This window comes from Phalaenopsis equestris, unplaced genomic scaffold, assembly GCF_001263595.1.
Source record: "Phalaenopsis equestris unplaced genomic scaffold, ASM126359v1 Scaffold000672, whole genome shotgun sequence".
Classification (NCBI taxonomy): Eukaryota; Viridiplantae; Streptophyta; class Magnoliopsida; order Asparagales; family Orchidaceae; genus Phalaenopsis; species Phalaenopsis equestris.
Window position 1 is genome coordinate 473,723 of NW_018165112.1, and position 27,411 is coordinate 501,133.

General features: G+C 36.7%; 1 protein-coding gene across 1 annotated transcript; it reads right to left on the reverse strand.

Annotated features, from left to right (window-relative positions):
- Nucleotides 1-957: 957 nt before the first annotated feature.
- Nucleotides 958-27,411, reverse strand: LOC110030187 (lisH domain and HEAT repeat-containing protein KIAA1468 homolog). The gene is given in 21 exon segments (XM_020732785.1): nucleotides 958-1,640; nucleotides 2,181-2,297; nucleotides 2,399-2,522; nucleotides 2,606-2,746; nucleotides 3,527-3,632; nucleotides 3,724-3,928; nucleotides 4,268-4,406; nucleotides 4,514-4,631; nucleotides 4,758-4,990; nucleotides 5,333-5,485; nucleotides 5,689-5,889; nucleotides 5,986-6,060; nucleotides 6,150-6,278; nucleotides 6,358-6,432; nucleotides 6,505-7,035; nucleotides 7,123-7,293; nucleotides 18,605-18,712; nucleotides 25,224-25,393; nucleotides 26,464-26,610; nucleotides 27,099-27,148; nucleotides 27,150-27,411. Coding segments are annotated over 21 exon segments (3,513 nt in total). The 5' UTR covers nucleotides 27,293-27,411; the 3' UTR covers nucleotides 958-1,263.

Here is a 27,411-nt window from a genome sequence, read left to right on the forward strand (position 1 = left end):
TTATATAAATAATATATGTAATATATTGTTATATAAAAGTTATATAACTTTTTTTTTCGAGTCATTTCGAGCCGAACACGAGCGAACAAACTGTTGTTCGTGTTCGGCTCGTTTACATTTCGAGCTTAAAAATTTGTTCGTTTTTTTTCTTGTTTACAATAAGATGTTTAAAAGCATGTTTAATAAATAATATCGTCAAGGTTAAAATAAATTAAATATATATTAAATTTGATCATTTTATTGTAGAAGGACAACAAGTGAAATATATTATCTTAGGTACATTGACGGAGTAAAAGAAAAATTAGAATAGACGATAGCCATCAAGACTAAACTCAGAGCGACTATTGAGATTCAAATATTAGTGAACGCAGTCATCACGAAGGAGGAATGTCGAGTTTTTTGTGCTAAAAGTTGATTATGTTAAGCAAGACATAATTTATTGTTGGAGCACATAAAGAAATTACTCATTCTGAGTATGACTTTGAGATAGGAGAAGTTTGGATGTAAAATACATTGAATTTGGGTGAAATGTATGTAAATGAACCCTAAATTAGTCATTTGAATATTGATTTAAATTTTAATTTTAGCTCGGATGGAGATCGAATTGAAATAAATAGAGTCGAGCTGTGAGTCAAAATTTTTGATCGAATTTGTTTGAAACCGATTTCGAGCCATACATGAATTGGCTCCAACTGAATCGAGATCTGCTTTTTCATTTATAAAAATTATGTATAAAGTTAAATAAAATCAAATATAACAAGCTGTGAGTCGGTTTCGAGCTGAAATGGATCCAAATAATTCAATTTCAGCAATCTTATTTCAATTTCAAGTCGGATCGCGCCGATTTCGATTTGAATTCATTCAAGCCGTTTTCGAGTCTCATAGTTAATCAAAATAAATGAATATCAAAGTTCATGTAAAACACCAAACTTTCATAGAAATTGCTCATAAAAACATTACACAATAAAAGTTTAACAAAATGGTCCATAACATCTTATTGTCTGCCAAAACTCACTCCAGCAAACAAAAGAATTTCCATAAGGAACTCAGCTATCCTGTATGATAATCTCCTCAGCTGTTATCTCAAAATTGTAAATACAAAAAATATATATGAAACTAAATGCAAATCAAACCATTTTGATACAAATAAATCATAGGAACATGAAAATCATGATCATATAAACTAAGAATTAAGGAAGATTCTGAACACAGATGAGTAAAATAAGGATGATATCAACCTCAGAAATGGCTGAAAATAACCAACTAATTTGGAGAATCATCGGTGGCTCGGGCTTTGCCTCTCAGCATCTCGCTAAACCCGCCCCGCATGATTCGTCGAAACCTCGTATCGTCCTGCTGTGACTGCGAGCTCGGCTGCTGTGGCAGCGAAGAAGGATCAGCAGAGTCTGCCGAGTCTTTCTTCGCCCGGAGACCGGTTTCGCCGAAGAAACTGGTCATGGAAGAAGCAATTCCAAGATGAGCGCTCATGGCCTTGCTAATGCTATCAAATGCTCCTCCTGATCTTTCCTTCATTATAATCTCTAATGCTTCCTTGTGCGCTGGATCAAGGTTATCATGCTCCTTTAGTAGGTTGTGTATGGCTGGTATGAGAAGCTCTCTCACGCTGGTTGATGAAAGATCTGGTGAAAAATGTAAAAGTTATTTTGCATTGACAAGACTTGTGAAATTAACGTGAATTATTTGGTGTTAGATGGAAATTTTGTTCCGAAGGGTTTCGTGAAATATTCAGATAAGCCGCTTATCTGAAAAAGCGGGCCGCAGGATTCGACCCGCGTTTAAAAACCCAACTGCATTTTTGGATAAGTTGCTCAAACGCATTTTCCAAACAGTAATGCGACATTTTCAAAATGCCACCGCAGCGGATAAGCTGCCCCAAACGGACCGCATTGCTCTGCAAGTTGGTTTATCAAGTAACTTATACATTCACACTAAGGACAAAATTAAATATGTTATGGATAATTAGGAATTTTGTTCAAAATGCATTTAGTAAAGTGAAAATCATACATAATTCCAGGCATATTTTGTAAATTGGACTTCCAATTAGCACTAAACAAACTTGCCTTTACATGAACATACGTAGTAAGCTGTATGATAGTAAAACTATTAAAGTATTATTTCAGCAACTAATAAAAATGTTAATGACATGGTTTAAAGGGAACCTGTTGCGTCCAAAGCTCGGATTGCTTCACAAAAAGCATTAGTTCTATCTCGACGGCGAACAACATCATTACCATGAGATGGCATGGATGTTAGTTGGAAGATCTTGGATAAAAGATGTATGAACTTGTTAAAGAAACATGCAAAGGGGTCAAAAAAGAATATTATATGGCTAAATAAGTAGATCTATCCAAAACAAATCAATCTATGCAGAGGATATATTCTCTTAATTTGTCTGTCGTGTGTGGTACTGCTGTAACTAAAGCTCTCACCACAGATATAATAGCCTCATGTGATCCATCTTCCAGAAAGGCATCCATCTGTATTATGATTTTTTCGACAATCTGAAAAATAGGAAATTTGTCAATCTTACATGAAGAAACTATTCTATGAATAAATTTTATTTTAAGAAAAAGCAGTTTAATACCACATCATTTCTGGAATGCTGAGCCACAACACCAAATGCATCTATGCTTGCGTATCTAACATTTAAATTTTGATCAGAACCAAGTGTAACAAGCGCTGGCAAGACATGAGCAGATGCAAGTTTCACATCAATATAAGGTACCTATTTGACATGTTGAGCATACAAGTCACTGATAATGGTCCATATCAACTAAGGTGAATGGTTGATTTAACAAAATAGTAAATAGGTCTTGCTTGTTAGCCATAAAGAATAAATGTGCTTCCCATATTTTCAAAACACCAAATTGGTACGGTTCCAGAAGTATAAAGGCATCAACAACAGAGAGAGAGAGAGAGAGAGAGAGAGAGAGAGAGAGAGGGCACTAAGGATCACTAAATTGAGTCTCCACATTAAAATGAGATTTAAAAAAAAAAAACTGGGTCCCTTCCTGTTATGAAAATATCTAGCTATTCTCAGATGGTTTTCACCAGTCAAGGGCAACAGCCCTTCCAACATGGAGAGAGAGAGAGAGGAGGAAGAGGATTTGGGGGCTGGGGAGGGAGGGAGACGGAGAGTACTACGGATCACCAAATTGGATCCCTACGTTAGAATAAAAAATAAAAAAAATCAAATGGGGTCCGTTTCTATTATGAAAATAATCAGCTAGCTATTCACAGTGGCTTTCACCAGTTAAGGGCAGCAAACCCTGCAACAGAGAGAGAGAGAGAAAGAAAGCAATGGAGATCTACTTCATTTAATATGTTAAATTGGTATATGGAAGATCTACTTCATTTAATATGTTAAATTGGTATATGAGCAGCCTCGTTGTTTCCTTTTTTCACCACAAGGGAGCAAATTAGCTATTTTCAGAAAGAGAAATCTAATCAAAATTTACAAATAATAAAAAATTCAGAATAACATATTCTGCATTTAGAAACATACTAGAACTTTTAACAAATTTGTTGCAGTTGTCTTCAGGCTCTCCTCAGAGCATGCGACTAATTCCCATATTATTTGAAAAACAGTTCCATGATGCTTCTCAAAAGAGCTGCAATCCAGCATTCATCAATCTAATTTAAAGCATAAAATCAAACCAATCTATAACCATGTTTAAAAAATTAAATTATTTATGCACCAACCAAACAAAGCGGACTGCATCAATGACCTCAGCGCTGCAATTAGCAGACCAAGAAACCTCTTTTGTTGTGTTAAGCAGTAGTAGCTTCCGCATATAATCCAAAAGTCTTTCATGATTACTGAAAGCACCCAAAATAGCAGACAACAAGAGAGGAAGGACACAAGCGGTGGCAATTTTCTTTGCCACAGCACTTTTAGGCTGCAAACCTACAAACAAACAGCACAACCCAAATTAGTGGATGATCATAAGAAATAATTGGAAGATTTACATGCATACGACTCAATTCGTAAGTATTTACATATATAATAGCTAAACTTTAATTTTTACATATTCGCCGCATTACCTATGGTCCTGTGCATGAAAAGGTGTATTTCACCTTTTCAAAGTTAAAATGGTGGCATTTTTTATGTTAAATGAATGATTTGGGTGGTATAAATGTAAAAATCAAAGTTTAGGTTTAAGATATGTAAATACATAAGAACTGGGAGGTACGAATGTAAGTGCCCCAAAATAATTCTTCTACACACAGACTTGTAACTTCATACCTTTGACGCTTGGTAGGAACAAAACTGGGAAATACGTCAAATTAGCACTTTCATTGTCCCCAACTGAAATAAGAAAAACAGGGAGCATTATAACAGAAAGATATTCATCTCCAAATAGCTCTGATACCGCCAGTAGGATCTGCACAGGCAGTTTAAACACAAATTTGATCAAAATAGTGAAAATATGACAACTCAAGAACATCGAAAAAAGCTGAAATGAAAATAAGTTGACGTGGCTTGTAATACCTTTGCAATTCGGGTTCTGAGATTGTCTTCCTTGCGAGACAAGAAGCAAGAAAGCTCAATTAAATCAGGAAAACAATCAGTGTACATCCAATCAAACGCACTCCACTGCACATTGCTCCTATAAAGTGACAAAAGAGCCAATAATTAACTTGATGTAATTCAAAAATTAAGCAAGAATCAACACTATTTCTATCCTGCAAAGATCAATAAAATTACTACAATAACAAATCAGTGAAGAACTTACTTGGCATACAATTGAAGCAAGGATGATGAGAAAAAGGAATCGTTTTGTTCGGAGCTGGAGTTAGATTTAGTAGCAACATTTATCGGACAAGTATCAATACATCGCTGATGGATAAACGGAAGCAACTCCATCATCATACGCAACAAGGCATCAATGCTCCATCGTTCATGTTCACCTAGTACACGCAGATGAGAATCCACAGAGCCTTCAACCCCAGAAAGAGGTGGGCACCGCTGCAAAGTTAAGGTGCACCGACAAGATGATCAGAACATTATCATGCCAAAAAAAATTATGAAGCCTTAATAATTAAAAGGGCATTTACATACATACCACCCAATTCGTTTGTATTTACATATCTAACACCTAAATTTTACTTTTTTTCAATTATAACACCCAAATATTTCATATCACGTCGAAAATATCACAATTTTAACTATGAAAAAATGAAATACACTTTTTCATGCATAGGTAGGTGCATATGTAAAAATTGAAGTTTAGGTGTTAGATATGTAAATACATAGGAATTGGGTGGTATGTATGTAAAACTTCCATAATTAAAATAGAAGCGAAAGAACCTTTGCAGCTCCCAACATGTGAGAGAGTAGAACACGTAGAACATGGTCCATCTTGCTTCCCCATTTTATAACAGCAGGAAGGAGTTCTTTAAGCGTAGCATCCACCACCACGCCTGAAGGATCACACACCAATTGAAACAACAGCTCTTCAACCTGTTATATGAAAAAATAAGAACAAAATGATTAGCCTAACATTAACATTCTAAATCAATTTCCTATTATTTTTTATTAGGACTCAAGCCGTCAAGCCATTCCTGAAGCCATATGTTCAGCCTTTTCTATAGCTTACATTGCAGCCATTTCTGTGAAGACAATTTTCGGCTCCATGATTGCCTCTGGGCATTAGTGAGGCTGACCTTAAAATATTTGTCCATATTTGGAAAGAGCATTGCCAGATTATGAACAGCAGCCTCTCGCACGACAATAGCAGAGTCTTCAACTAGCTGATGCACAATTGATAATATAAGTGAATCACGAATCTCAGGCCGTACAAACTCTGCAAGCTCTCCACATGACTGTGCAACCAGTAGTCTCCTCTCTTCATACATGTGATTTATCTGAAGCAAAGGGAAGAAGTAATGAAACCAATTTGCCTCCCAAAATACAGTTATATGCCATATAAATAGTAAAACAAAGAACAGCATTGTAACCACCTGTTCCCAGCATTGGGGCAGCAACTCCGTTTCAGTTCTCATCTGCCCTACATTCTTGGCTAGGCTAACACAAGCCTATCAAATAACAAAAATTTATGATCTGATAAATCTCAAATTAAACTGACAAAAAAAAAAAAAAAATAAAAAATCACAGAGTGACTTACATCCATTATAATTCGCCTCTGCTGCTCATCCGGCCGCTTAATAAGATTAAATAATGTGTGTGTTAAAGAGTCTCTTACATTGCCTTCTGGATGCCGCTCAATTGCACACATAATCAATGGAAGAAGTTCCTGCAAAAATAATCCTCATCAGATGAGACGAGTCTTCTGAAAAGAAGAAATGAATCCAAGGAAAATCTAAGAGAAAAACCTCACGATGGTTGATCAAAACATAAGGAACAATCTTAGGCAGAGAATCTGAAACAATCTGGATTGTCTCCAATGCCTGTAATTAATGATAGAAAGATCCATTACATGGCTTTTTAGGGACACAAACAGCTTAAGGTGCTGAATTTACCATTTTTTCTGTTGTTACCCTCCTTGGACTGTCTGTTTTTTGTATTAAGCAAATAACTTCTCGAGCTGTTGATTCAATGTTTTTTTCTTTCTTTTCTTCATCATTTCCATTGCAGGACACCACCAATCCATATGAAGTCACTATGTTCTGCTCAGATTCATCAGATTCATGCCCAACAATAACGTCTCTACTATTCTTCACATTTGAACCAGGAAAAGATTTTGACATCACGCCTGCTTCATTCATCTCGAGAACCTTTTCCTCTGGTTGGCTATCTTCAACCTGGCTTGCCATGGAATTAGAACCGTCTCTCAAAACATTTGTTAATTGTGTGGTTTCAGTTTCTGTATATTGGAATCCAGTTACTTCTTTTTTGTCAATGTTTAAAGATTTAATTCCTTCGATGTCTCCTGTATGCCATCCCCTACTTGCAAGGGAACCTTCTAAGTGCATCTTCAGAGAAGTTATCTCAGCTCTGCACTCATTTAGTTCCTTCCTCTGAAGTTCCAGTGACTGTTTTAGAACTTGAATCTATAATAAGTAAACATGAGATCCCTTTAGGATGCAAATTCATTAATTTTGTAGCCTGGCAGATATAAAATTGGAGGTGCTAATTACCAGAAGGTCCCTTTCTTTAAGGTCCTTCCGTGAAGCTTCCAAATACTTTGATAAACTGGCTATCCGACCATCAACTTCTTCTTTGTTTTTTACAAAGGAGTCCCTCTCCATTTTGAGGGACATATTTTCCTTCATCAGTGATTCGTTTTCTTGAAGAAGGGATATCTTCTCCTGCAGTTAAAAGGCCATTTTCAATTAATAAAGCTTTGTGACATGAGTGCATATGATTCCATCTTTCTTTCACGACATAGGACAGATGCCTGGACGAGGATAAAACTTTACGTCACAAGGGCATGTAATTGAGTTTTTATAAAATAAAGGTAACTATCAAGGACAATTTATTTCAAGCTGCAGTCAAAGTAGTGGGTAGTTGAACAAAATTTGACCCAAAAGTTTGAACTGATAGAAAAATATTATATTAAGTGAAATTTACTTCTTATTGTTAAAAATATTTATTGCATCAATTCTAATTTTTTTTTAACTGAGGATTTACAGAATATTCACATTTGAAGCTGCAAAAGAAGGATAGAAAAATGCAACAAACTGTTCTTTAACATTCACACTTTATCTTATACAGAAAACAAAACACCATTTGGGTATATGTCATTTCGTTCAAATAGAAAGGGTCACAATTACACTTTTTCCAGTAGTTTCATTATTTAGAGTCTTTTTCATGTTCGTCGCATGAAATAATGCATAAAACAAAAATATTTAGAGGAGCAAAATAATACTAACTATCAGCAAAATTATGCAGGACTGGCTTGCAGTTTCTCTGGTATATTTATTAATATCTGCATTGAATTAAAATAGATCTATATTCTTCATTGTCTAAAGATTAAATATACAGTTGACACCTCCATCACATCCTTTAGCTATATTGCAAGTTTCTTAGGTGCACGTAATTTAGTTGGATAAATATGAGGGATCTCCCATTCAATGAATAATGAATAAAATTGTAAAAAGAATAAATGATTACAGTTATAGTGATTTGATTGTTGAATAAAAAAAATAATTAATGTTAAAATTCTTATATTTAAAACTTATTTTAAAGATGGACTACTTTGCATTTACTAAAAAATAGTTTTAAATTTATTTAAGCAAAGCATGAAATAAGAAGTCAATGTAGGCCAATTATATTTGTTCTAGCTATTGTACTGTATAGTACAAGAATAGTTATTTAATAATAAAAAGACAATTTTATGTCTGTACGTATTTACACACATACGTACACACACACACACATACATACATACATACATATACATACATGCATGCATAGATATGTGTGTGCGTGTGTGTGTGGATATGTATACTTATTAATTCAATATTGAATTAATAAGTGGTCAACTATTGACTTCAAACTCAAACATTTAAAGCCAATGACGACCAATGACTAACGTAAGAAAAAGTAATCTCTTCGTCCATCTTTTCTGTTCTTTAGCTCAATCATGAATTTTAGCGAGAAAATTTAACACTGATAAGAAATAGCAATAAACAAAGCAGCAAAGATGTGAAAAAAAGTAAATCCAAATTTGGCACATGCAAAGCAAAAATTAAAATAATGAAGATTTACATACATATCGCTCAATTCCTATGTGTTTACATATCTAGCAACCAAAATTTAATTTTTACATATATGTCACCTTGTCCATGCATGAAAAGATGTATTTCACTTTTAAAAGTTAAAATACGGTATTTTAGATATGATATGAAAATTTGGGTAGTATAAATGTAAAAAACAAAGTTTAGTTGTTAGATGTGTAAATACATAAGAATTGGGTGGCATGTACGTAAATGCCCCAAAAACTTATTGATTATCAAGCATGATACACAAATAAAGACCGTAGAAGTGCACAAAGATCTAGACGTGAAAACATAAACAAAGAGAGGAAAATACTTTCTTCATACATTGATGCTTTACAAGGTACATCTACATATAAGAATACCACCTCTTAAATAAAAAAATTACCTAATTGCTTATATCTTAAATAAGGAATTACCTAATTGCATACAACTATTTTCTATTATATTATATAGCTAATTATGCAAGATTTGTACAGTTACACACTAATCTATAAAAGGAAAAAATATTAATGTTGTAAATCAAATTAGATTTTCAACACTCCCACTCAAGTTAGCATGAAAATATCCTTTAGAACCAACTTGCACACTAAACTGTCTATCCTTTGTCAATTTTTTCTTTGATGAAGTGTTTGTCGAACTGTATCTTGTGAAGACTTTTCGTTAAAATATCTGCTGCTTGGTTGTGGGAAGGAACGTACAGCATGCAAATATCTCCTTTGTCAATTTTTTCTTTGATGAAGTGCTTGTCTATCATTTGTTCGATCATGAAGGACAGGATTGTGGGCGATGGTGATTGCAGACTTATTTATCACAGTACACCTTCATTGGTAGTGGACTATGAATTTTTAACTCCTTAAGAATTCTTCTAATCCATAGAACTTCACATATCCCGTGAGCCACAGGTCTGAATTCAGCTTCAGCACTGCTTCTTGCCACGACACCTTGCTTCTTACTCCAGGTTACTAAGTTTCCTCCTAAAAACGTACAGTACCCTGAGGTTGACCTTCTATCTGTAATACTCTCAGCCCAATCTGCGTCTGTAAATGTTTCTATCTATAGGTGCACATTTTTTCTTAAACAGTAGTCCTCTTCCAGGCGTTCATTTCAGATACCTAAGGATCCGATACACAACCTCCAAGTGATGAGCGTTTAGACACTGCATAAACTGACTTACAATACTAACAGTGAAAGTTATATCAGGACGAGTGTGTGAAAGATAAATTAGTCTTCCCACCAATCTCTGATATTGTTCTTTATTAACACCATCTATTTCATTTGTCATTTGTAACTTTTAAATTGGTTCAATAGGGGTTTCAACTACTTTGAACCTAAGCATTCCGGTTTCACTAAGCAAGTCGAGTACATATTTCCGCTAATTAATAAAAACCTCCTCTTTTGATCTGGAAAATTCAATACCGAGGAAGTACTTTACCGGCCCCAAATTTCTAATCTCGAATTATGTGGTCAATCTTTCTTTCAACGTCTCAATTTCCCTAACATCATCTCCTGAAAGAATAATATCATCGACATAAACAATAAGTATGACAAGTTTACCAGTTTTTAAATGTTTGTATAACATAGTATGATCAGCTTGACTCTGAGTATATTCATACTTTTAATCACCTTTCCAAACTTCTCAAACCAGCGCGAGGAGATTGTTGAGCCCGTACAAGGATTTCTTCAATTTGCACACCTTTTCTTCTCCAAACTTCTTCTCGAATCCTGGTGGAAGATCCATGAATACCTCCTCCTCTAATTCACCATTTAGAAAGGCGTTTTAACGTCGAGTTGATATAAGGACCAATCATGGTTTGCTGCTATGAACAGTAGAGCACGAATAGAATTTATCTTGGCTACCGGAGCAAATATTTCCTGATAGTCAATTCCTTGAGACTGAGTGAATCATTTTGCTACTAGTCGTACTTTATATCTTTTGACACTCCCATCAGCTTTGACTTTAACAGTGAAGACCCCATTTACACCCAACAGTAGATTTGTCTCTTGGCAAAGTGATAACTTTCTGGGTTCTATTTTTTAATAGAGCATGTATCTCTTCCTTTACTGTTATTCTAAAATTCGGATTACTAAAGATTTTTGACAAAAAAACTTGATGTTTATGTGAGATTATTTTGTAGGATAGATATTTTGTAATGGGATGTTTAGTAGTACAAGAACGTATTCTTTTTCTAAAGGCTATAGAAAGATCCAGATTTATAACCTCTGAATCTTGAGCTTCTGTTGATAAAAAAAATAAGGTCAGGATTGAAAATTATCTATGTTTCTTGAGGACCATCATTCAGTTTTTCAGATTGGGAGTAAACTAAAGATTCAATTTGAACATTTTTTCTTTTATAGAGTCTTTTCCTAAATAAACTAGAGGTTCTGTTGTCTTATTCTGCAGTATTTCTCCCCCTGTGTTAGACAAGATAATTTTTGGTGTCTTTTGACTATGATTCTCCTGGTTTTTATTACTTTCAACAATTATTTCCGATTCATTTTTATTAAAAATTTCAGGTGTATTTGGTGTTAGAACAATTCTTGGTAGTTGATCGGAATTGTGCCAAAAATCATCTTCTTCATCTGTATTATACTCCCCTAAAGTGGATTTTGTGAAAGAAAGTGAATTTTGTCTATGAAGATCACATCCATACTAATGTAAGTTTTTTTTTGTGACAGGGTTAAAACATTTGTAACACCTTTTGTTTGAAGCATATCCAAGAAAAATACATTTTTTAGATTTTGGATCCAATTTTAATCGAAATTTATTTGGAATATGAACAAAACATGTGCATCCACAAATTTTTATAGGAATATTTGAAGACATTCGTAGAATTGAAAAATTGTTTGTCAGCTTGTTTAGAGAAGTTGTAAATTGTAAAACTCGAGTGAACATTCGATTTATCAAATATGATGTTAAAACGGAGTCCCCCCATAAATATTTAGGAACTTTCATCGAAAAGGTCATAGCCCAAACAACCTCAAGTAAATGTATATTTTTTCTTTCAGCAATTTCATTTTGTTATGGAGTGTCACGACATGTGAATTGATGAATTATGTCTTTGTTTATTAAAAACTCTCCTAAACATTCATTAAAGTATTCAGTTCCACTGTTTGTTTTAAGGATGCATATTTTTGTTTCAAATTGAGTTTTAATCATGTTGTAAAAATCTTGAAAGAGTTTTTCAACTTCTGATTTCTTGGTTATAAGATAAACCCAATATATTCTGGTGTTATAATCAATAAAGCCACAAAACCCCTTTTTTCCAGATAATGTTTTGATTTTTTAAGGTCCTTAAACATCACTATGGATCATGAAAAAAGGTTTTGAAAGATAGTATGGTTTGGAGCAAATTTTATGCGATAACTTTTTGTCAAATAATACGTTTCACATTGAAGTAAGGTACAATTAACATCCTTAAACATATGAGGAAATAGATGTCTTAAATAAAGAAAACTTGGATGGTCTAGTCTAAGATGTCATTCTATTATTTTTTTCTAATGCATGGTTCGAACTAATACTAACGTAAGCTTGAACAATTTTATTACTAGGAATAGTGTCCGCAAAGTAGTAAAGTCTTGCTATCTCTTTAGCTCTCCCAATTATCATCCCTGACTTTTGGTCCTGAAAGACACAAGAAGATTCACAAAAAATTAAATAGCAGTTAGATTCTTTTAAAAGTTTGCTAACGGAAAGAAGTCTACATTTGAGTTTTGAAACATGGAGTGCAGATTTAAGACTACTTTTGGACAGGTTAATATTTCCTTTTCCAGCAATAGAAGAGAAACTATCGTCCGCAATACGAACCTTTTCATGGCCAGAACATGGAGTATATGAATAAAATAAATGGTGGAATTTGTCATATGATCAGAAGCTCCAGAATCAAGAATTCAAGGGTTTAATTTTCTACCTGCATGTACCAAGGAACAATTTGGAGTACCAGTAGCCGAATTGGGGTTTAGCAGATTCAGGAGTTGATCGATTTGCTCCTTGCTAAATGGGTTGATCTGTTCAGTAGCAGTGTTTGCGGTAGGTGGCTAGCGCTTGTTCCGTGGCTTCCAATCTACACGTTTCCTGTGTAGATACCAACAGATCTCTTTGAGTTTCTTCGCGGGCGCGACGGACTTCCAAGAAAGCCTCATGGATTGAAGACAGGAAACTTCTCCCAATAATGTTACCCCTTACCTCGTCAAAATCCTCATTATGACCAGCAAAAAAATTAAAAATTCTATTTGCATCAACAACGGTCTTATACCTACTAGCATCATCAGAACACTTCCACTCTTGATCATTAAAAAAGTCTAGGTCCTGTCATATTCTCTTCAAAGAATTAAAATATTTTGTGACAGAATTATTACCTTGACGAATATCACCAAGTTTCAGGGAAAGTTCATAAACATGTGATTGGTTGCCCATATCCGAATACATTTGGGCCACATTCTCCCCGAGTTCTTTGGCATTAGAGTAACACATGTAGTTTGCGCCTATCTCCTCTTCCATAGAGTTCACCAGTCAGGTCATTATCATGAAATTTTCTGCATCCCAGGTTGCCTGAGATGGATCTGTAGTGGCCAGCTCGTGAACTCCTATTAGGTAGCCTATCTTCCCTCTTTCTCTAATGTACCTCTTCACCGATTATGACCAACGTAGAAAATTGTCACCATTGAGCCAGATTGTGGTGATCTGGGCTAGATGATTTTCGGTGGTTCTAAAGGAAAGTGGTGCGGAAGCAGACGACAGGGTTGAGGGCTGAGTGGAGGTAGTAGAATCATTTGTATTTTCAGACATGATAGAAGAAAGGGAAGAAATGTTTTCTGACGGCTGGACAAGGAAAGGGCTAGGGTTTTCCAGGAATTTTATTTCTGCTTTGATACCATGAAAACATAAACAAATAGAGGAAAATACTTTTTTCATACATTGATGATTTACAAGGTACATCTACTTATAGGAATATCACCTCCGAAATAAGGAAATTACCTAAATTCTTATATCTTAAATAAGGAAATTACCTAATTGCTTACAGTTATTTCCTATTTTATAAGGTACATCTACTTATAGGAATAACCATGAAAACATAAATAAATAGAGGAAAATACTTTTTTCATACATTGATGATTTACAAGGTACATCTACTTATAGGAATACCACCTCCTAAATAAGGAAATTACCTAAATTCTTATATCTTAAATAAGGAAATTACCTAATTGCTTACAGTTATTTCCTATTTTATTACATAGTTAATTATGCAAGATTTGTACAGCTACACATTAATCTATAAAAGGAAAATCATTAATGTTGTAAATCAAATTGGATTTTCAACAAGAAGCATACCACACTTTTTCTCAGTTATAAAATACATTGTCAGCGCATGCCGCTGGTAAAGAAAAACTCATGCTAAAAAATATCGATAATATCCTACATGTTTGAGGAGTACTGGTTTTCTGAGATGAATATTGAGCTAACTAACCCAGTGAAGCTATTTACATGACAACTTGGTAAAACTCCACGCGAGAAAACATAAACAGCAAAGATAAAGATGATGAAATCAGTACTAACATGAGAAATACTCCAGAAGTAATGGAGATGCATACACTAGCAACAATGAAATATGCTTGTTGTCAAGTAAAACAAAATAGTAACATTTGTTGGATTTATATAAATTAGAATTTATATGTAGGTTGAAGCTTCAAACATACCCATAATAGCAGATGAGAATCATGATAATGAGCTATTAATAAATTTTGTCTTGAACAAATAATGCATAAAACATTGATGACAACCAATGACTTTTTAGATTACAATAATCAAACGCCAATTAGCCATACTAAAACTTTTGACATGAAATATATCTTATCAGAATGATGGGTAGTTCCAAATAAATCTTTTGAGCAAATATGATGCGGCAGCTTACCGGGATTCAGTATTGTAGCTGGACGTGGCACTGAGCAGCTACAGTACAGAGAACACCCAAAGCGAGAAGATCCTCCCTTTCCAAAATTGTCGCCCTCTTCCTTTCCTATTGCCCTTCATTTTCTATTTCTATTCCTTTCATATTTCTAGTCATTTTCTATTTATTTTCCTTTCCTTTTTTTTTCCTTAACTATTTCTCTTCCATTACTCTTTCTATTCATTCCTCTTCTATCCCTTGCCTTTTTCTATTCCCTTCCTAATTCTATTTCCTTCTTATTCTAATTTCTTCCTATTCTAACTACTATTACCTAATATAAATATGTTGTTTGTCGTCTTAGGGTTCAATTTTTTGTCTTCCTGATTTCATATTTCTGTTGAGCTTATCGTCGACAGTTGTTTTCCCTTCTAGGGTTGTCTCTGAAGGAGAAGTGGTGCTCTAGTTGTAATACGTCCGAGGTGGTGATATTCTCCAACGGTTCAAGAGGTGCTCCGGTTGTAACTCGATCATGCGAGGATAGTTGTACTTCCATATTCCCCTCCACTTGCTCGTTGCCATCTCCCCTACTCCCGAGCCTTTCTGTACTCCATTATCGTCCAACCCGCTGAGCTTCTTATAGCCATAGCAGAGGCCTTCCGACCTTCATCCCGTTGTTTCCATGTTTCCAGCCGCAATATCTATCGGGCCAATTCTTTTGGGCTAGTTCTTGCTACCGCCAGCCCCTTCAAGACCTGTTCCTATTTCTATCCAGTCCCCCGCCATCTCTCCCACTCCCTTCTACGCCACAACCACTTGCTGTCAACCTCCTCCCAGCAAGCCACTAGCCCTCCTATATCATCCGACGCTGCTGCCAACTGTTGTCATCCACCCTCCAGCACCCCCGTCGCTTCCTTCCTTCCCTTCTGTTGTGTTGTTTCTTTCTTGTTTTGCAGCGTCGTCGTTACTTATTATTTTTTATATTAGTATTGTTATTTTTGTGTTGTTAAGAATCTTTGTTTGTAACACTTTTGAAATTCAATAACAATATTTGTATTTCTGTAGTAGCTTTGGTTAACTCTGGTATTATTTGGTATCGGAGTGAGTCCAACCCTAATCCTATCCCAGGCTTTCCTAGCATCTACCCCTACCTAAACTACATTCACCAAAAAAAAATTCATTTCCTACCAACCACCAAAACATAGCCAAATGTGACCTAACCATAAATTACCTTTGCTTATTTTCAAAATAAAGCACCCCAAATTAAATTTTCTACACCCTCTAGTCTCATACACCGTCTTTCACCTCCAACTCTAAACCTTAGCAATTCCACCAAGGAAATACATGTCTAAGCCTATCCTAAAAGAGATACATCGAGAGATTAGCCAACTTCAGCGAAGGTTTGTGAGTATTGAGGATGAAACCCTGGGGAAGATTATCCTCGACCGGGATCCGGAGAATCAAAGGGGAGCAAGAGACGAGGGTCTGAATCTCTTCCATAGAGAAGACTTTAGTGATGCAGAAGACCGACCACGACGCTTTGGAATCCAGTATCAGAGGAGACCGAGAGAAGAGTCATCAATATGGAGAACGGAAGAACCTAAAGATGAAGTGAGAGATCCAACTCCAGTTCCTACCAGCTTATTGTAGACAGAATATCCAGACTCTAGCATCAGAAGTGGAGCGACCACATCACCAAGTGACCACACGTCTTACAGACAAAACACAACCTCAGAGTCTTACAGCCATATTACACCCAGTAGAACATCCAAGCTGACCACTCCAGGAAAAACAGAGTCAAAGTGAAGAACATGAAGAACCAATCTGCATCCCCAAATCTGTTCCAGCCAAGAAATGTTGCAATTGCCACAGATTTGGGCATCTTGAATCAGACTGCACAACTAGGGGGTAATCTGTTTCACTGAGTAGGGCGTTCTTGAAAAATTGGATATTGACACAGTAGACACTAAAGACGATAAGGATACAAAGGTGGACCAACTTCCAGTTGACGAGAAAAAGATACTCATAGTTCTAGTTGAGCTCGTGAGAGAAACTCGAACCGACTTCACGACGAGTGTCCAAGGCAGTCTTGAGTTCAAGTAGCTAACACCAGCGGCATGTAACCCCAGATAAGAGAAATCTAGACGTTATACTCATTCTCTCCATTGCCCCTACTGAGGGAGGTTCAGCACGTCAGAAATGGGACCATTTTGTGTCATTTCTGAAATATTATATAGAGTTATTCAGATGTTAGATTTCATTCAGCATAGTAATCATCATCAGATGTCCAGACACGAAGGATTAAACTGAACCTTAAAATTTCTCTTAGGAGCATGATGGGAAAAATACTCTTCAATGGGATCCAGGTCGTGTCAAATAAGAAGAAGAAATCTCTTCTGAGTGGTTGCTAGTGAAAGTGGTGCAGCCTACTATAGATTTCATCTCAAAGTTAATTTCTCCTCACATACTTGTTTATCAGCTATAATTTGTTGAGTATAAGTGAAAGAAGCAAGTTTCAAACATAAGGGCTTGAGAGTTACATTGTGGAAACCTACATCTATGTATATCTCCAGCTCAGAATGTGTCAGAAAAATATCGTATTTATTCTATCAAGACGTAATGGGAATAACAACGCCTACAAGATCGATTTGTCAAAAGACCGTAATGTTTTTGTTACATTCAATTTTGCGGACCTGGCTTCATACTTCGAGAATCCCGAAGCTTCGACAAATCAAGTCAAAGCACCCCCCAATCTCGGAAGACTTATATTGAAGCTAACCGGAATGTGGTGTTGTAGCTGCTACAGTACAGCTGACACCCAAAGGGAGAGGATCTCCCATTTCAAATCTATCACCCCCTTCCTTTCCTATTACCCGTATTTTCCTATTTCTAGTAATTATCTATTTCTCTTAATTTCCTATTTTTATTTCTTACATATTTATCTTTCTTTCCTCATTCTATTCGTTCATCTTGTATTCCTTGTTTTTTTCATTCCCTTCCTAATTTTGTTTCCTTCTTATTCTAATTCCTTCATATTCTAATTACTAGTATCTATCATAAATATGTTCGTTGTTGTCTTAGGGTTCAACTTTTTCTTCCTGGTTTCATAATTCTGTCCAGCTTACTGTCTACAGTTGTTTTCCCTTTTAGGGTTGTATCCGAAGCCAAGGAGGTGCTCCGGTTATAACTTGTACGAGGTGGTTATCTTCTCCAATGGTTCGAAGGATGCTCCGACTGTAACTCGATCTCTCGAGGATAGTTATCCTTCCCAGTTCTTGCTGCCGCCAGGCCCTCCAAGGTCTGTTCCTGTTGTTATCCAATCCCCCGCCGACATTTCGTATGGTTGTCCAATCCCCCGTCACCTCTCCTACTCCCTTCTACACCGCAGACGTTTCCTGTGGATGTCCAATCCCCCGCCACCTCTCATACTCGCTTCTACTCCGAAGCCACTTGTTGCCAGCCTCCTCCCAACAGGCCATCAGCCCTCGCTGCTGCCACCTGTTGCCATCCACCCTCCAGCAACGTTGCACTTCCTTTCTAGGCATGTCGCCCTCCTCTAGCTAGCATTTTATATGTTTTCTGCTGTTTTCTTTCTTATTTTGCAGCGTCGTCGTCGTTACTTACTGCCTTTTATGTTTGTGTTGTTATTTTCCTACTCTCAATAGTCTTTGTTTGTAACCCTTTTGAAATTCATATTTTTATCGTGGTTTAAGTTAATTCCGATATCAAATAAGCAAAAGCCTACAATGCAAAAAAAAAAATCAATCTCTGCAAATGCATAATTTATGATTGGAAGATTTACATGCATAGAATTCCTATGTATTTACAGAGCTAACACCTAAACTATAATGTTTACAGACTTAACACTTTACCTATGCATGAAAAGGTATATTTTTATTTTTAAAAGTTAAAATGGTGGTATTTTTTATGTGATATGAAAGATTTGGATGGTATAAATGTAAAAATATTAAGTTTTTATGCGGTATGTATGTAAAAATCCCTCTATTAATGAGTACCTCAGCAGCTTCTGTAGTGGATGAGAGATACTGATAATAATAACGACGCAAAGCATCAGTGACACAAGCTGAGCTTTTGGGCCAAACATCAAGATTCTGATCTGTGACCTGAAGAAAGGTATGGCACGGTCAATGTTACTTTATAGTCATCATAAAACATGAATAAACGAAAGATGCAAAACATAAACAATTAGATCTGTCTCTTATATCTAAATGAGGTTCTCCTCATTTTAAATGACATCTGAAGCGACGTACAAAGCATCAACACTGAAATCTTAGCGCAGAACATTAATTATGTTTTGGCACAATGCACAGTTGATCATTGATTCATTGTATTTGTTACAAATGCACATTATCAACTAAAGCAATTCCACAAGCATAAGTAACAAGCACAAGACCATTAAATTACACCAGAGCAGTGTTCTTAAAGAGTTGAGCCATTCTTTCTGAGAGCAAACTAATTTCCTCCCTCACCCAAAATCTAATCCATTTTGGGAGGCAAATAGAATACCCTACAAAACTAAGACTAATGGTTATCATTTACTAACAGCATGAACAAAATTACATAAATGGCGGCTAAGAACATGCATCACTTCAAAAGAAGCGTGTAAATAATAATTATTTTCAAGATATTAAAAATAAGGGGCATTTACAAACATAGCACACAATTCTTTACATATCTCACACCTAATCTTTCATATTTACACACACAGCTCTCAAATCTTTAATCGCATCAAAAATAGCATTATTATTTAAAAAGTGAAATATTTGTTTTCATGAATATGTTTAAATGAAAATTCAGGTGTTAGATATGCAAATATATAAGAATTGTGTGCCGCCTATGTAAATTTCCATAAAAATAAATTAAAGCTTCAAGGGCAATACTCACTTTCTAGGTTGAGCTCTTGTAAACTATTCGATCATACTGCAAAATTATTTGATCCATCGGATACAGCCCTAGCAAGGAAAATTGCCTGATAGCAGGAATCTGAAATCAGAAATAATCAAAAGCTAACCCTAAACAAGCAAACAACAAATATATAATAAATGATAGAACAGGAAGGGGAGGCCCCTCCCCTTTGGGTGACATAGTAGGCTCCTTTGGGCGGCAAGCAGAATAGGAAAGGGAAGCGGGAGCGGTAACTCCCGCTGACAGGCTATTCGGCCGGTCCAGCCACCTTGTTGGATCGGCTCTCCCACTTACATGTTGTTCAGCCAGTCCAGCCACCTTGTTGGATCGGCTCCCACCTAAACCAATCGGTTCAAGCATCAAGCCCCGCGTCAAACGCCCAAGGTTGAAGGAGCTTCAACTTCATTCGTTGAAGCTTGTTGTTCATCGATTGTAATCCTAACAGCACTTGGATCCAACTGATGGCAGGAAAAAAAAATCCTTTAAAGGATCCTGACTGGTGGCCACACTCTCCCAAAACATCGGATGAGTTTTCTCCACTTGCGAGCATACATTCATCTCGATCCAACCTTCTAGAAGCCCAATACTGATCTGGCTAGGGCCTGTGTGTCGCACATATATTGTTGGATCCTTCCAAAATAACCCAAGGATGACATAGTAGGCTCCTTTGGGCGGCAAGCAGAATAGGAAAGGGAAGTGGGAGTGATAACTCCCGCTTACAGGTTGTTCGACCGGTCCAGCCACCTTGTTGGATCGGCTCCCACCTAAACCACTCGCCGATCGGTTCAGGCATCAAGCCCCGCGTCAAACGCCCAAGGTTGAAGGAGCTTCAACTTCATTCGTTGAAAATTCTTGTTCATCGCCTACAATCCTAACAGCACCTGGATCCAACTGATGACAGGAAAAAAAATCCTTTGAAGGATCCCGACTGGTGGCCACACTCTCCCAAAATATCGGATGAGTTTTCTCCACTTGCGAGCATACATTCATCTCGATCCAACCTTCTGGAAGCCCAATACTGATCCGGCTAGGGCCTGTGTGTTACACATATATTGTTGGCTCCTTCCAAAGTAACCCAAGGTTGGCTCAGCCCAATCTGAAGTAAAGATAACATGAACCTCCTCGAATGGTGGTGGCCATGGCGGTCAGGTATCAATCGTGATGTCCTAAAATGCTCTTTTTCGCTCTTGTCCCATGTCTGGAATTGGTGTCTCAGTCCTATCATCTTTTGTCCTCACCAAACTTGATCCCACTGATGTTGCTCTACTTGCAAAGGCAAATGAGATCTCAGGCTCTGCCAAAAGAAGAAAAATATACTTCCCCTCCTTGGTAAAGGAGGAGGTGCTTCTAAATCCATCGTGCAAAGTCCTCAGTCAAATTGTCAATGTCTTCCAAGTAAAATGGGGCAGGCATCCATGAGACCATGATGCACCACACATGATCCTGCGTTGGCTTCCAATCGAGAACTTCACTAGGCACCTCCGTTCAATTTTGACCATATTCTCCTTCAGCCACATGAGAGAATGCTACTGGAATTGTCTCTTAGCCATGAGGTTCAATTTTTCTACCATTTGTGTAGATTCCACATTTTTATAGCTCCCTTCATCGATGATGAGACTGCACGCCTTCCTATTCACAGTGCAATAGGTATAGAATATATTGTGACGAAGCCACTGCAAATCCCTCAAATCCTTGGTTTGTAGGACCCATCGAACCATGAACATCTCACCTTCATCCGATGAGAGATGATACACCTCACAATGTTCCTCAGCTGTCTCATTGTTGCTAAACTCCTCCACCATGCCCTGTTCGGTAAAAGACACAACTCGGTTCGTCGAGCAGCTAAAGGTGATGTGCCAAAATCCTTAGCATTTGAAGCATTTTCTAGCGGGGAGTGTAGTAGACATGCTACTATTCTGATGTTTTTTCTCACTATGTGTCACGACCCGACCCGGTACTAGAATTAACTAAAGCGGGAAATGTGGTCAAACAATATTAACATTTCATTTTATTTCTAAAAAATTTAAGACATTTCCAGTATATGTAAAAGAGCCACTAGTCTGCAAAGTGCAATGTGTCACGACCCAACCCGGTACTAGAATTAACTAAAGCGGGAAATGCGGTCAAACAATATTAACATTTCATTTTATTTCTCAAAAATTTAAGACATTTCCAATATATGTAAAAGAGCCACTAGTCTGCAAAGTGCAATAAAATTTTAAACATCCAGAAACATCATAATCGAAACACAACATCTCAGACCAACATGTAAAGTGTCTCTAAACAGAAGTAAACAATAAAAGTAACTAAAGTCATATCATAAACTAATACATAGTGGTTCTCCTCCTGTAAACCATGTCTTTCCTACTAAACATATCATCTAGAACTCTTCTTCTCTGGAAAGAAAACATTAATTACAATTATAAATACTACTCGGTGGGTAATTATAATCTAATATGCATTAAATTCTTATGCTATGCTAAGTATGAATGACAAAAAAAATGCAGTTTGTTTCGTTACAATTCCTTTCCCGTTTCACTTTAAGTATTTATTAATTTAACTTCTTTAATATTCATCACAGTATTAATGTCATACCCAAAGGTATCCTCAAAAATGTATCATAATGCACCCTCAAAATGTGTCTGAAAACACCCTAAAAAATGTATACAAATGTACCCTTAAAAATGCACCTGAAGACGCACCTTTACTATTTTCTTCAGCATGCACGGGTGCATTGCATTTCCTACCAATACTATCTGGGGGTAATCATGTATGACTTAAACATTTAACTTTCATTTCATTTCATTTAAATCAAATCATTTTAAAGATATTAAATATTTTTTTCCCTTTCCCGTTTCATTCCGTTTCCTTCTTAAGCTACAACATGTATACAAACATAAAATAATTGTCTAAAGCATTAAAGAAATTATTTATTTCAAAACTGTAAATTTAATACATATAAGAAAATAATTACTCACCTTAGCCTTAGAGACCTTCGAGTTAATTTAACCATTTGCTTTGCTTCTTAGCACCTAAACCCATTAAATGTACATCTAACTATAAGGATTACATCCTAAAGAAAATCTTATTTGAAAATAAATAATTATTAAAACGCTTACCACTTTTAACTTTAGGATTCTTGTCTTCCTCAAATCCAAATGATTTATCGAATCTTCATACCTCCCAATCCAAAGAAATTTATAAAATTAATTAACTTAACTAATTACATCATTATTTCCATTAGTAATAATAGGTTTAATATCGACCTTACAAGCTTTCAAGTCAATCTCTCATTCAAGGTTTAAATCTCTATATTTAGAGCTCTGCTACAATAAAACTTTGCATTAATTAGTTATAGATACCCTCACACATAAATAATAGATTTATTAACTAATTTAATAAAAATCTAACATACATTAAAATCTTTCGGGAGCCCAAAAATTTTTCCTTTCCCTATCACACGAAAATCGTGATACTCCTCCGTTAAATTTGGAAAATAAATAGCTTTGATCCTAATTCAAATAACTTTATATTAGCACCAACTTAATTACATTCATACTCTTACATATAAAATAATATATTAATTAACTTCAAAAAAAATATAACACTTAACTTAATTTCGGCTCTGCACTAACCCACGCTCGACCACATGAGCCTTTCCTTGCCCTTCTTCCTTCGATGTTGTCTCAACATATGCTCCCCTTTCTCTGATAGGCAAGCACAGCGCCGAAGGTCGACCTCCTCTCTCGGCTTCTTCTTCCCCTTTGACTTCTTCTACCGCACGCTAGCGCGCCGAAGGTCGACCTCCTCCCTCGGCTTCTTCCCCTTTGACTTCTTCTACCGCACGCTAGCACGACATCCCTCCTCTTCTTGGGTCCCATCTCACCCCAACAGAGAACGCAGGCTTCGATAAGCTTTTTCCTCTACTTATTCTTCGTAAAAACTTGACAGCTCTAAAGCACATAGAGACTTCAATTCTTTTTCCTCCACTACTATGTGAGTACAACGTCAAAAAGTGTTTTATTCCTCCTCCTTCGACCTCACTCGACCCAACAGAGCAATGCACGACTTCAACAACTCCAAGCAACTCACAGCAAGCGGCATTGTTGACTCCTTTCTTCGTCTCGGGCACGAAGTTGTCTTACACACGAAAATCGATGAATTCCCTTTTTTTTCTTCTTCTTTCTCTTCTTCCTAGCACCGTGTTATGTATATGGAGTCAAAGCACCGCAAGATCCCGACGCTTAGGTGCTTAGTTTGGGCACCAAAGCACACATCTTTGGGTGCTGACAGAGAAGAGGGCGCTCAAGCACCCATATTTTTGGCGTTGTCAATTAAGTTGACGCTTAAGCGCCAGCCTTGGGTGCTTAAGCGCCAGCCTTAGGCGCTCAAGCGCTCGGTTTGCTTGGTGCGATCCTGAGAGCTTGGGGTTTAGGCGCCAAATCTGGGCGCCTAAGCGCTATGTGCAGTTACTCCGTTTTCTAGGTTTTTAAACCAATTTCAAGCGGTGTGATAATGGACTGGTTGTAGGCCTTCCTTGGGTGTTCTTCGACAAATTCCTAGTGAATGAAAGAAGAGTCGGAAAGGAGAATTTCTAGGATTTCGACGTGTGTTGTTCATGTCGGATCAGAGAAGGAAGATTGTGGAGCGTTTCATGTAAGTTTCCTTGTGTGTGAAAAGGAAACTGGTCTGAGTTGTTTGCAAAACTATATGGTTTTCATAATGAAATTTTTGTTGGTGTAGCTCTGTGATTTTTTCCCATTCTCGGGTTTTTTCATGTAAAATTATCGTGTATTTTTCTGATTGTTTTGAATTTTGCTTCTGCGCTTAAATTTATTGTTTCAGTTTTCTTGAATCATGTGATCATATTCCACAATGAAGCTAGAAGGAGGTTCTTTCGGATTAGTTTCTCCCAACAAATTGGTATCAGAGCGGAGTTCAATTCAAGTGGGAGCAATGGCCGAAGAAGTCAGGTTCACGGTGAAGAAGTTCAATGGAACAAACTTCGCCTTCTGGAAGATACATGTGGAGGATTTGTTGTAAAATTAAAGCTGCTATTGGTGATTTGCTATGCGAGTTCTGGAAAGTTTGGCACCTCTAAACATTCAATAAAAATAGCTTATCTGGAATGAAGATATTTGATCGAGGATTGTTGCTGCCGAGATTTCTTATCACTACACTCATTACTTCTTAATACAACAGCCAAATCCCAGAGTTACAGATATCCTTCAGTTAAATGGCTAGATGAAATCACAATTGGAAAATTGAAAACAAATGAATCCGAGAACTCAAAAGAAACAAAAATAATGGAATATTGTAACTATGCATAAATTTATTTGGAAAGCCACAACCATGAGGTTCTAAGGAGTCAGCAGGAAGAAATCAGTAATGCTAGCTGACCATAAAAGCTTAATGAAAGCAGACACCATCTTCATGAGCGGCAGTATTAGCTTTCACCAGTATTTGAGAGGTTGATTTGTACATTTTAAGACTGCTCCAAAAAAAAGGCCATAAAAATTTTAGATCAAATTACATGTGGCCAAAAACTTACCAGCATATCAATTGACGATGAATGCATTTAATTTTCAACCCACTGAAAAATTTGTCCATATCTATAAATCAAACAACATTGCATGCATTTGATCTCCAACACACTGAGAAATTTGATTATACCTTTATTAATTTATGGATAAGGGGGTAACCACCTACCTCCTCAATAAATGTCATGGCTGTGAGCCGGTAACCAGCAAAAAGCAAGTATTCTTTGACAGCACGGTTAAGATCTTTGCGCTCAGAATCCTTCAATGGGCCTAAAGAAGAATAGTTGCTCTGTTTCTCTTGCTGATTTTCTAGGCCATTAGTTTTGGAAGTATCAGGACCTGCAAGCACATATGGAGCAGCACTTCAACGTACTGAGCAAGCACAAAAACTCCATTTAAACAAAGAATTAATAGCAATTTTAAAGAAGGGACATTTATATACACAACACCCAATTCCTGTGAAATTACATATCTAACATCAAAACTTTTATTTTACAAGCATACCACCCAAATCTTTCATATCACATTAAAAAAGTCATTATTTTAACTTTTTAAAAGTAAAATACACCTATTCATGCACGGGTAATGTGGCATATATGTAAAAAACTGAAGTTCAGGTTTTGCATAGGTAATACATAAGATTTTAGTGTTAGGTATGTAAATCATCCTTTACAGGACCTATAATTCTAGTATTTGCACAATGGTCCTAGAATACATGAAATCTCAAATTAAATTAGGTTTTGCAAATAGTTATAAGCGACCATGATAAACTATTGGAGCAAGAATATCAAAAGTTTTGATGACCAAGGTATTACCCTATTATTACAGCACTAATATACCTCTGGAATATAGAGGGCCTACATTGAGCTCAACACAATAGTGTATTGACAAAAATTAACTCTAAAACTTAACCAACAACTAATACATTAGAACCTTAACTTGTATATTCAATTCAAATGAGGGATTACTCTTCACTCCCTCACTCAAAATCATCTAGACAACCCATCACTCCCTCCAAAAACCTTTTTGACGCCATCAAATGTTAAACATCAAGAACTCAATCAACCATAAGGCTGCGGCATAAATGTCGCCATTCTTAAACCTTTTTAACCATATTGGAAGGAACCAAGACTCGAGGAATCAACAAAACACACGAAACAGCATTCCACCCAAACCATCAACTCCAATAATACTTGTGAGAAGAATATATAGGACATTAGTTGTGTCAAACGGACAAGCTGTCGGGCGCTCATCCATCGCAACATGCTAAAAGGTGAACCATATCTAACACGTTAGATACTCTTTTACATTCACTCATCTCAAACCCCTAAATTCGCTTGCTCTGATATGATTAGAAAAGCAATCTCAGCTAATGTTCTAATGTGTCAAAAACACAAGCATAGACTTACAATCATCAGGAAGAGCTTCATTTATCTTTTCTAAATCTGTTTTGAGCCTTGCGACATCTTCTTGTGCTAAGCGGAGCTCGTATTCAGTGACCGCCAATTTCTCTTCCAATGCTAGTTTCTCCTCGAGTAACGTTTGTGGATCTGCAGCTGAATAATAAACAGAAAGAAAATTTCATATCACTGAACGCGAGATGGCGGGACTATATGCAGAAAGTAATCAAATCTCGCGTATTCGATCATAATTCTCAACTGTGCTCATCAGCCATAAGATAACAAACTGTAAAACGTATTAGATCAAAAACAACACCAGCAAATAAGCAAGAATTTAAACAGACTCCGCATTACCACACACCACGCATGCAGTCTGAGTGCTAAGCGTATATGTTTGCTATATCAGAATGGTAAGCGCCGGCAAAATCAAAGTAATTTTCAAAGTCTTTGAATGGTCTAAAAACCATAACAAAAAGAATTTCCACCAAATCCTTTTTGAATGCATTCTTCTAAAGCATCGGATGCTGATTTCCAAATCCAGCTTCAATGCCAATTTGCAACAGAGCGCCAAATGAATAACACATTCAAAGAAACATAAGGTAGAAGAAGATCCAGATACGTAAGCAGTGGGGGGAATAGGCAACCTTTGATGGAGTTGAAGCGTGCAATCTGATCGGAGGGAAAAAGGGCCGGGGATAGCCTGGTCATCCCGTCCGTCCTCTATTAGCTCGTGGAGGAGCTCGAAGGCCGTCAGCACATAGCCTTCCTCCAACAAGAAGTTCACCACGCAGTTGCACAGCGACGATCTCTCGACATTCATCGCCCGAGAGGAATTCATCGCTGCCTGCCGCTGCAGCGAGCGGTGCTTTCAGATCCGCGCCACCGCCATCGAAGAACCCCTGTAGCTAATCTAGATCTCGCGAGCGAGCCTCCAGGAAGACCAACAGCATTGAAGGA